Source organism: Triticum aestivum, chromosome 5D, assembly GCF_018294505.1.
Source record: "Triticum aestivum cultivar Chinese Spring chromosome 5D, IWGSC CS RefSeq v2.1, whole genome shotgun sequence".
NCBI classification, from domain to species: domain Eukaryota; kingdom Viridiplantae; phylum Streptophyta; class Magnoliopsida; order Poales; family Poaceae; genus Triticum; species Triticum aestivum.
Window position 1 is genome coordinate 297,103,753 of NC_057808.1, and position 11,242 is coordinate 297,114,994.

General features: G+C 44.7%; 1 protein-coding gene across 1 annotated transcript; it reads right to left on the minus strand.

Moving 5' to 3' along the window:
• Positions 1–8,235: 8,235 nt before the first annotated feature.
• On the minus strand, positions 8,236–10,570 carry LOC123124713 (probable kinase CHARK). Its single transcript, XM_044545285.1, has 3 exons — positions 9,347–10,570; positions 8,538–9,260; positions 8,236–8,443 (listed from the first exon to the last, which is right to left on the minus strand). The coding sequence occupies exons 1-3, from the start codon at positions 10,429–10,431 to the stop codon at positions 8,374–8,376; spliced, it is 1,878 nt and encodes a 625-aa protein (XP_044401220.1). The 5' UTR covers positions 10,432–10,570; the 3' UTR covers positions 8,236–8,373.
• Between the last annotated feature and the right edge of the window lie 672 nt (positions 10,571–11,242).

Consider the following 11,242-nt stretch of genomic DNA (forward strand, 5'->3'; position numbering starts at 1 on the left):
CACGAAGGGTAACGGTTGCGCGAGTCCACGGAGGGCTCCACCCACGAAGGGTCCACGAAGAAGCAACCTTGTCTATCCCATCATGGTCGTCGCCCACGAAGGACTTGCCTCACTAGGGTAGATCTTCACGAAGTAGGCGATCTCCTTGCCCTTACAAACTCCTTGGTTCAACTCCACAATCTTGTCGGAGGCTCCCAAGTGACACCTAGCCAATCTAGGAGACACCACTCTCCAAGAAGTAACAAATGGTGTGTTGATGATGAACTCCTTGCTCTTGTGCTTCAAATGATAGTCTCCCCAACACTCAACTCTCTCTCATAGGATTGGATTTGGTAGAAAGAAGATTTGAGTGGAAAGCAACTTGGGGAAGGCTAGAGATCAAGATTTATGTGGTTGGAATGGAATATCTTGACCTCAACACAAGTGTAGGTGGTTCTCTCTCAGAAAATATGTATTGGAAGTGTAGGCATGTTCTGATGGCTCTCTCCACGAATGAAGAGTGGGTGGAGGGGTATATATAGCCTCCACACAAAATCTAACCGTTACACACAAATCACCAAACTCGGTGGGACCAATTCAGAGAACTCGGCCAGACCGATTTAGTTCAAAATGTCAATGTTAGGATTCTCGGTGGGACCGACATGTCAACTCGGTGGGACCGATATCATTAGGTTTGGGCATAACGTAATCTCGGTGAGACCGATTACACAAACTCGGTGGGACCGATTTTGGTAATAGTCAAACAGAGAGTTGGTCAGGCAAACTCGGTGGGACCGATTCGCTCATCTCGGTTGGACCGAAACGTTACGAAAAGGAAACAGAGTGTTTGCATTGCAATCTCGGTGGGACCGATCGCTCATCTCGGTTTGACCGAAACGTTACGAAAAGGAAACAGAGTGTTTGCATTGCAATCTCGGTGGGACCGATCGCTCATCTCGGTTTGACCGAAACGTTACGAAGGGAAACAGAGAGATTGCAATCCCATCTCGGTGAGACCGAGATCCCTATCGGTGAGACCGAAAAGACTAGGGTTTATGGTAGTGGCTATGTCAACTGAACTCGGTGGCGCCGGATAGAAAGAATCGGTGGGGCCGAGTTGGATATTTGGTGGGGGACATATGTGGATATGAGAAAGTAGTGGAGGGTTTTGGAGCATATCACTAAGCATTTTGAGCAAGCACCTCATCCCTTCTTAATAGTATTGGCTTTTCCTATAGACTCAATGTGATCTTGGATCACTAAAATAGAAAATGTAGAGTCTTATGCTTTGAGCTTGAGCCAATCTTTTGTCCTTAGCATTTTGAAGGGTCCAATTTCTGATCCATGCTATGCCAATCATTGAGCTTTCCTGAAATATCTATCTTGAAATAGCATTAGCTCAATGAGCGATATGTTGTTAGGAATTACCAAAACCACTCAGGGATAGTTGCACTTTCACTCTCTTCTCTCTCTCTCTCTCGGGCTATGACTTGGAATGAAGGATTTTAACCGGGCGGTCGATTTGAGTCATTTCTTCCTCTTGTAGTTCCCTAGGACCATTAGTTTCAACGAATGGAGCGGGGTAGCTGAAGATCTGTCTGCTCGTTGTCACCATCAATCTCCATGCATGAAGCTAGTTGCGTTTCAATCTGTGGACGGTGGGAGGAAGTTTCTGGCATGTGTAGAGAAGGTTAGCCCCTCTTTCGTTGTTACAAATCATTTGTTAGATGTGATTCAGACAATGTCACGGTCCCAACCGATTCATACCACACCTTCAACCAAACGCATCCTAAGACAGTGTCACAGTTTGTACCTAGTATCTAAAAATGTTTCCATCCCATCAGCAGTGCAATTAGTAAATTATTTGGCACCGCTTCAGCAGTTTGTGCAGCCAACTTTTGTCCACACATCCGAGCAGCCAAGCAGTAAAATACTAAATCTTTATGGCATGAAGGAACTGGGCATCGGAGCAACTAGGTGCTCCGGAGTCCGGGTCCCTGATTTTTTTCCGCTGCATCGGCTCGCCAGTGCAGGGCACTGGTGCGAAATGTAGCAACAGTTGTCTTTACACCGGTTTTGGCATACATAGTGGATGGCCTTAGTGCTATTAGTTCTATGTTACTAAATTTGTGCATGTACACACCTGTTAGTATCAATTTGCTGTCACCCAAACACTGTCGCTATGCTATTGCAGTTATATTTAGCTTCCTCATAAAATGTTCAATTTATTATTTATAGTGCATGAGTAAGAACTTGTAGCGTTGTTGTAGTTAATTATAGCTTTTGATGTTTCAGAATTGGGTTGTTGTCTCAGTAGCAATTAGTTCATTTGCACATTGATCTTTTTTAAGAAGATATGTCATAATTAACCTGTTTCTTCAGTTTTTCAAAATAAGTATTGGTGATTCTCTATGTTGCTATAAACCCATTTCTGCTACAATTGTTACTGATCTAGTTTTAAATATTATAGGATGAACGGAAGTGTTTTTACTTGGAGTGGGTTGATCAAGAGTGGCCACAGTCTTTGAAGATGTGCCTAGCAAAGCTCTGGAGCATGTATGAGGAAGAGAACAGAGGTAGGCTTAGAGAAAGTGTTGTCAATGCTGAAGAATATTTGAAGATGCGGGATAAAAAGAGGAAGGTGGAGAATGAGCTCAGATTTCTTAAATCAGACTTTGCTAAGATGGTGTTGGCGAAGGAGAAGGCACTTTCCCAGTTGGCCAGTGCAAAACAGGTTCTTACTGAACTGAAAGCAGAGGTGGATAAGACGAGTCTGGATGATCTCGATTAGGGAAATGAATATATTATTCTAATATTGTTCTTATGAAGCTGAACTAGCTATATGTTGTATTGTGCTGTTTTCAGGTAGCTATTGTACTGTGATGTTAAAATATATTTATGTGCCTGATATGAAGTTAGCAAACAACTGTTCGATATGAAATGTGAATTTGCGTAATACTGAAATTATAAATTGTAAACTAATAAACCTACTAAATGGGTCATGGAACTTTGCAAATGGTTCTAGCAGTAAAAGCGCTTGTGATGGATAGCCCAATGCCACACAGTTTTCTTCATCAAATCGTGTGTGATGTAGTTGAATAAAAGCAAACGGTTAACCGAGGCAGAGCGTGTGTGATAGTTACACCTATCACACGCGAGCCTATACATAAAACTGTGTGGGACGTACATACGAACGGAAACGTTTTCCCTACATTGACTGTGTGGGATGTACATACGAACGAAAACGATTTCACTGGATTGACTGTGTGGGATGTACATAAGAATGGAAAAGTATTCCTTGGATCGACTATGTGGAATGTACATAACAAACAGAAATGTTTGTTTGGGACTGCCTGTGTGGGATGTACTTACGACCGGAACCGATTGGGCTTGTATAATCGTATTTGATCGCTCGCCCGTTGCACACGACCTCATTTTGCCGACAGTTTCTGGGTCGTGTGGGAAGGACCCCCCTATCGCTCACACTCACTAGGCGACGGTTTAAAATGCCGTCGGGAAAGGGGTTAAAAACCGTTTGTATAGCACCTGATGTACCAGTAAACTTAACAAACACCTTCGGAGATACCTGTAGAGCATCTTTATAATCACCCAGTTACGTTGTGACATTTGATAGCACACAAGACATTCCTCCGATATCCCGGAGTTGCATAATTTCATAGTCGAATGTATTTGACATGAAAAAAGCAATAGCAATAAAACTGAACGATCATTATGCTAAGCTAACAGATGGGTCTTGTCCATCACACCATTCTCCTAATGATGTGATCCCGTTATCAAATGACAACTCATGTCAATGGTTAGGAAACCTTAACCATCTTTGATCAACGGGCTAGTCTAGTAGAGGCTCACTAGGGACATGGTGTTTGTTTATGTATTCACACATGTATTAAGGTTTCCGATCAATACAAGTATAGCATGAATAATAAACCTTTATCATTAATAAGGAAATATAAAATAACAACTTTATTATTACCTCTAGGGCATATTTCCTTCACTTCTTGTGATGTTGTATTACCGAGAGGGTCCAGAGATACCTCTCAGTCACACGGAGTGACAAATCCCAATCTCGATCCATGCCAACTCAACAGACACCTTCGGAGATACCTGTAAAGCATCTTTGTGATCACCCAGTTACGTTGTGACGTTTGATAGCACACAAGGTATTCCTCGGATATCCGGGAGTTGCATGATCTCTGGTTGAAGGAATATGTATTTGCCATTAATAAAGCAGTAGCAATAAACTGAACGATCATATGCTAAGCTAACGGATGAGTTTTGTCCATCACATCATTCTCTTAATTATGTGATCCCGTTATCAAGTGACAACACATGTCTATGATTAGGAAACCTTAACCATCTTTTGATCAACGAGCTAGTCTAGTAGAGGCTCACCAGGGACACGGTATTTGTTTATGTAGTCACACATGTATTTAAGTTTCCGCTCAATACAATTCTAGCATGAATAATAAACCTTTATCGTAAATAAGGAAATATAATAATAACCACTCTATTATTACCTCTAGGGCATAATAACCACCGCCGACCGCCCGCCTCCTCCGCCGACGATTTGTACCCGAAAACTCCATCGTGGGAAACGCCGTCGCCGCCCGTCCGTCCACCCGTGACCCTGTGGCCTATCCTCCAACGCAAGCCGCGCCACCCTAGCCGCTGTTAACTCCATATTGGGAAATGCCGTCGCCGCCCGTCCGTCCACCTGTGACTCTATGGCCTATCTCCAATGCAAGCCACGCCACCCTAGCCGCCGCCGACCCGCCGATTTGAGTCTGCCCCGCTAATGACCGCGCGATCGATATGGAGGTTCACCGGAACTCCTGCGGCCGTAATGGACGTAGCAGCTCACGACCGCCTTCCCTGGTAGCCGATGCCCGCCGCCGAAACTAGTAGGGTAGCCGCACGACGACTGCAACCCCCACCCCCCCCCCTCCCCGAGCCGACGGTTTCTCGGTAGTTACGTCATCGTGAGCGGAGCCCTCCGGCAGTTGCACAAATGTCCAGAGGTTGTTGAAGCAGCCACCCCCACCCCAAACGAGCTTTGTGTTGCCCATCAACGCTCCGACCAGCCGCCGGTCAATTTAGATTTTCCAAAAAGCTAGATTTCGTTTTTCCCTTTTATTTTATTTTTTCTAATTCTTGATATAAAAAAATAAAATGCACATATTTCAAGAGATACTTCGAAAAAGTTTTGTGCAGTGTTAAAAAAATGTTGGTGCAACTATAAAAATAGTTATACTTCCAAATATTATAAATAAATAAATTGCAAAAATACTTTACATAAAAACATTCAAAAAACATGTTAACCAAGAATTTGAAAAATGTTACATGTGTATAGAGAAAATGTTTCTCATGCATTAAAAAAATGAGTACAAAAACATAAAAATGTGTAGGAAAAAATTGATTATGTATTTTAAAAATGCTAATCTTTTAAAAATGTTATCAGGATTTAAAAAAATGGTAAAGGTGTATAGAAAAATATTGACTATGTATTCAAAAATGTTAATATTGTATTTGAAAAATGTTAATCAAACATTTGAAACTGTTAAATATGTATAGAAAAAAGGATGAAAATGTATATCTTAATCTTGTATTTGGAAAAGGTTAATCAAGGATTAGAAAAGGGGGGAAATGCATTTTTTTCTTCTTCCGTGAGAGGTACTGATTTGCTTTTCGTGGAGGCACGGAATTGCTTCCGCGAGTGGCACGGTCGTGCTTATCGGAGAAGGGGAAAACATGTTTTTTCCTTCTGAGAGAGGCACAGATTTACTTCTCGTGGATGCCTCTCAAGAAAGGGGAAAACACGTAGGCATAGATTTACTTTCGTGGATGCCTCTCGAAAAAGGGGAAAACTCATAGACACAAATTTACTTCTCGTGGATGTCTCTCCGAAAAGAAAAAAAGTGTTCTTCCGTTAGAGGCATAGATTTACTTCTCATGAAGGCACGAATTTGCTTCCATGAAATGCACAGTCGTGCCTCTTTGGAAAGGAAAAAAAGTGCTCCCGGTTCGGGTTTCTTTCGTTCATTTTTTTCGTGCAAAAAAAATTGTCGAAAGCTATCAACATGAGATCTAATTTTGAAGATCTTGACACGAGGAATCCAACGGTGAAAATGGTTCGAGATTTGGACGCACGGTTTAAAAAATAAACATTTTGAATAAACGAATCTAGACAAATGGGAAAACTCATAGGTTGCAACAACTGACGCACATATCGTACGCCACTTGTCGCAATCTGGGAGATCGGAGTGACATTTGTAAAGAGTACTCCTCAATTACTGATTTCAGGCAAAATCCTTCAGCGAGCCGGGCGTACATCACGCTATAAGCCAGATATAGCCCTTCCGGATCACTACGGTCATTAGTGTTTTTAGAAACAACGGTCGTTAGTTTTTTTAGGGCTACTACGGTCATTAGTTAGCGCGCGGGTTGGGATATCCGATTTAGCCTCCTATCGTGCACCCCAGCCTCCGTGAGCGCTTTGGGTCGACCCATGGGCTTGGCGGGCTCTGCTTTTTTTCCTTTCATCTTTTATTTTTTATTTTTGCTTCATTAAAAAACATTCATTGTTCCTAAGATAGGTCACCATTCATGTCGAATGGTCTTCATTAAAAAGATTATAGGGGTTTGAAACAAAAACTGAATTTTAAAAATATTCATGAATTTGCAAAATGTTCTCAAATTTTTAAAAAAATCTCGAGTTCTAAATTTTTTCACAAATTAAAAAATGTTCAAAAATTCAAGAAAATGTGCATGTATTTTAGAAGTGTTCGCCATTTTGAAAAAAATGTTCATGAATTGTAGAAAATGTCCATGAATTCAAAAAAGTCACGGGCACGTTATTTCAAGATTCAGATCCCATATTCCAGAATAAGGGAGGTGTTTTCCTCGATCCTTATCGCATGCACGTTTACAACATGGAATGCAAAGAAGGCCAGGAGCATGAAATCATCACAAAATACCTCTACTAGTGCATGCTTGCGAAACATGAGCACAAGGATAACTATGTCGTGCCATACTTCGAAACATAAGTGTTCACTTCTTTATGCTGCCGCACATATCTGACTTCTTCGGTTTCAATCTCATGCATTTACTTTGTTCAATTCTTTTGCGCAGCAGCAAACACCTGATCGTAATCGCACCATTCTCAGAAGGTGGCCGGACTTATTTCTTTGATTCAAAGGAAGACCCTAAAAAGCCCTAGACTCAATTGAAGAAAGTTCTGAATGCTCTTGATGTATCATAAGTCCAGAAAAAGACCTAACAAGGAATTCAAACTTCAAGTTCCAAACCAGCTTCTGTTGCCATCAAGAACGGAGAGATGAAAGCTACCGCAAGTCTGATTACTATGCCATGATCCTCATGAAAGACTATGTGCGCACAACACCACATTTGAAAAATCATTAACTCATCACCCAGTGGCCAGAAGAGAAGGAGAGGGAGAATGCTCCACTACGAGGCAGAGACGAAGAACGAACGAGCATCAGAATGGAACACCACACATATGAAGAACGTTGTCGCTGACTTGTTTCTGTCGGCAATCGATTACCGACGTCCCTAGTGCTAGATATATAGGATCCTTTCAAACACATTGTCAAACTATTAATTATGTCATGACACAATGCTTGTTGCCCTGCACTTCTATATTAATTTCTGTGTGATATTTTGTTAGCTTGACTAATACCCTTAGTTACTGTGTTCTCAATGATAGATGGGATTGCGAGAGTGGGAGGAGGTCTCTGCGACAGACATGAAGCATAGGTACCAGTAGACTCGGGGCGGGCATCGGGCAGAGCAGCTCAGGGAGACGATGTCCCCTTGGGTGAGAGTATTTGAGCGACCCGTTGTGGGCTCCCGACGATGCAGAAGATAGCAGAGAGGCGATTCAATGACCTTGCAGTGTGCATCTTGACAGAGACGGGATGAGAGGTTACTGATGTGGCCAGGTCTGAGTCCAACCACCGTACCCGCATCGAGCGAGTTGGTTAAATGGCTACTCGGGATTGCTGCCAATGGCGGGCGTAAATAAGGCCTGGCCACTGATTGCGGCAAATGATTGTGGCGGGCTACGAGAGAAGCCCGCTAGTGATACCTATGACATGTGGCGGGTAAGAAGTACAACCCGCCACTACTGATCTATTAGCAGTCGCAGGATGTCAATGGCGGACGCCCTCCACAGCAAAGTTCGCCACTAATCATTTTGAGCCCGTCAAGGCTAATCTGTTCTGCAGTAGTGCTGTAATACAATTTACCATGCGGAAACCGACAAAAAACCCCGAAAATAATGATAATCTCATGACACATCGCACAAGCAACAAATATCCTATCCCTTTCGATCACGACTGCATCATCAAGTCGAAGCTAAAGCCCCGCCGCCACTTTGTTAGCCTTGGCTTGGTCGTACGTTCTTCTTTCAAGGCAGAGTTGCCTCCTGCAGCACAAATGAGGAGCAGGATCATTTTCAAAAATCACGCATATTGCTGCAATGTTTAAGCTGTTAGAGCGACTGCCATGGGTTCCAGCACCTGTCGAGTACCTGAAGATGAGACGAGTGCTCAAGCGTATGATAAACAGTAGCAGCAGACAAGCATGCCGAACTGGAGCTCCCGGTGGGCAGGTCGCCATATGCCTGTTCCTCCAAGGAACGTATTTGCTCTGAGTCGGACCAATGCATGGCCGGAAGTGGAACCGGAACCACCGGCGACTCAAAATCATCTTCACAACGACGCAGGGCGACCATGGCTTGCTCAATGGACGGCCGCTGGCTCTTGTGGCGATGCGCGCACCAGAGACCTGTCACAAGCACGCGCTCCATCTGGTGTCCGTCGAAATCGCCACCGAGCTTTCTATCTGCGGCATCAAGGATCGAGTTGCGGTCGTACATGTCCCAGACGCGTCTCAGCAGCTGCACGGAGGCTTCTGCTGGCTGCCCCAAAGCCACTGGTCGCATGCCAGAGGCGATCTCAAGAAGCACAATGCCAAAGCTATAGACATCTGATTCTGTGCCGCGCTTCTGGCTGCTCACAAACTCAGGGTCCATGTACCCGACGGTCCCCGCTATTACCTGCGTTGCTTGTGGTTCTGCTCCATGGTCAACAAGCCGTGCTAGCCCAAAGTCGCCTAGCTTGGCGTTGTTCGACGAGTCAAGCATGATGTTGCTTGGTTTGATGTCGCCGTGCATGACACATTGGTTGCACTCCATGTGGAGGTATTGTAGGGCTGAGCCTAGGCCAAGTGCGATCTTGTACCTGTGAGGAGGACGTATAAAAAATCTCTGTTAAAGCGATGAAGCAGATAAACATTTGTTTCATAACTGGAAAAGGCTTGGTAGTACCTTTCTTGCCAGGTTAACAGTTTCTCAGGGTCATGGAGACGCTTGTCCAGGCTGCCTCCAGGCACAAGCTCATAGACAAGCAAGAGCCCTTTCCGGCAATCACACCAGCCCAGGAGCTGGACGACGTTCCGATGCCTGAGCTGGCTCATGATCTTCACCTCGTGCTCAAACTCCATACTCCCTTGGTCTAGCGATTCCATGGAGAACATCTTGACTGCCACATGACGGTCCTGCTCATCCAGGTAGCCACAATAGACCGACCCGAACCCCCCTCGCCCGATCCTCTTGCTCTGGGCGAAATTGCTCGTTGCGGCTGCCAGCTCGCAGTAGTTGTATCGGCCAGGGCCTGCTGCTTGCTGGAGTAGCTCAGGCCTCAGGATGGACTCCGAGTCGATAGATGCTGCCGTTGCCGAGTTGCGACACATACACCACGGCAAAAGCCCTGCAAGGACACAGAGCAAGACCGACACCACAGAACCTACAGCTACGGCGGTAACTCTCGAGCCTGTAGGCTCACTCTGTAATCTCGTCGGATGGTGATAAACACCCAGCAGTTTCCTTACTTTGATGGTGTCAACTTTCTTCTTGTGTCGACGGTGCACTCTTCGTTGTACTCGCCGGCGGATAGAAGGAAGCCGCTCAGCTGTGCTACCGTTTGAGGCAACGGGGGGAACAAAAGGAGAAGGGATGTGGTGATTCCTAGGACTCACTCTGTCCGTTTGGCTTGTGCAATTACCTCTGCAAGGGGCAGAACAGGTTACCGGATCTTCCCTAGGAGCCTTACTAGTAAGAACTCTGTAACGATGCGTGGCCGGATTCGAATCATCAACTGCCGCCCAGCCTTTGGATTCGCTCGGGGGTAACAAGAGAGGTGCCTCGTGCTCTAAGAAGTTTACGGATGGTACACCGTCGGCCATGGTCACTGTGGTGTTGGTAACGGGGCGGCCATGAACAGAAGTAACAAGCATGTCAGAAGCAGTGTAGTTGGTGGGTATTGCGGAAGCGAGGAGAGCGATGCATTGGTAGGACATGCTAATCATGAAGATCACGAGATACATGCTTGAATTTGCTACAGCCAATGCCATGGTGCTGATTTTGATCAGGCGATCATAGGTGGAGCTCTGCGATAAAGTTTGATGTAAACCAACTATCGAGGGAGCTGAAGTTGGAAGCCAAGGTACAAGCAATAAGTAAATGAAAGAACCAAGATACCTACAAATAAGTACTGTAGTAGCGCAGGAAATTTAGCCTGCTTGGCTGGGCTTGGCTTTGGTCAGTCAAGACGAGGGGATCGGAGACTAAAGCGCGTGACTGAGATATCAAAGATTTTTTGCGCAGAGACAAGAAAACAATGAAACCCTGTTAGTGCAGTGCCAAGTCAAGCACATAGATGCTAGTAGTACCAGTAGCAGAACGTCTACGTTCAGCACTCGGTTGGATGGTGACAACTAACAGATTGCCCCTCACTTTCTGGGCAGTACAGATACTGTAAGTACCATGAACAACCGGTCATGACCATGTCTAACAATTTATCTTTTCAGGCACCGGCAGGTTAGTCTGAGGTTCTATTCTATGGATGGCAATGAGTCAAATGCGCGTTTCCAGGAGTTGGAAATAACTGCAGCAAAAAGATCCAAATACTCTGAATCAAATCTGTACCTCTTGCAGAGTGAAACATATTGGACAGTGCTTTTCAACTTGTTTGCATATGCCATCAGGATTTCAAGGATTTAGAACCAATTTGCTCACACAGACAAGCAGCAGCAACAACAACAACAGAGCCTTTAGTCCCAAACAAGTTTGGGTAGGCTAGAGGTGAAACTCATAAGATCTCGCGACCAACTCATGGCTCTGACAGCAAGCTTCCACACACCCCTGTCCATAGCTAGTTCTTTG

Coding starts and splice junctions, on each gene's coding strand:
- LOC123124713 (XM_044545285.1), bottom strand. CDS start 10,431: ATGGCATTGGCTGTAGCAAATTCAAGCATGTATCTCGTGATCTTCATG. Junction 9,261..9,346: donor CTGTTAACCTGGCAAGAAAG/GTACTACCAAGC, acceptor TCCTCCTCACAG/GTACAAGATCGCACTTGGCC. Junction 8,444..8,537: donor CATCTTCAGGTACTCGACAG/GTGCTGGAACCC, acceptor TTTGTGCTGCAG/GAGGCAACTCTGCCTTGAAA.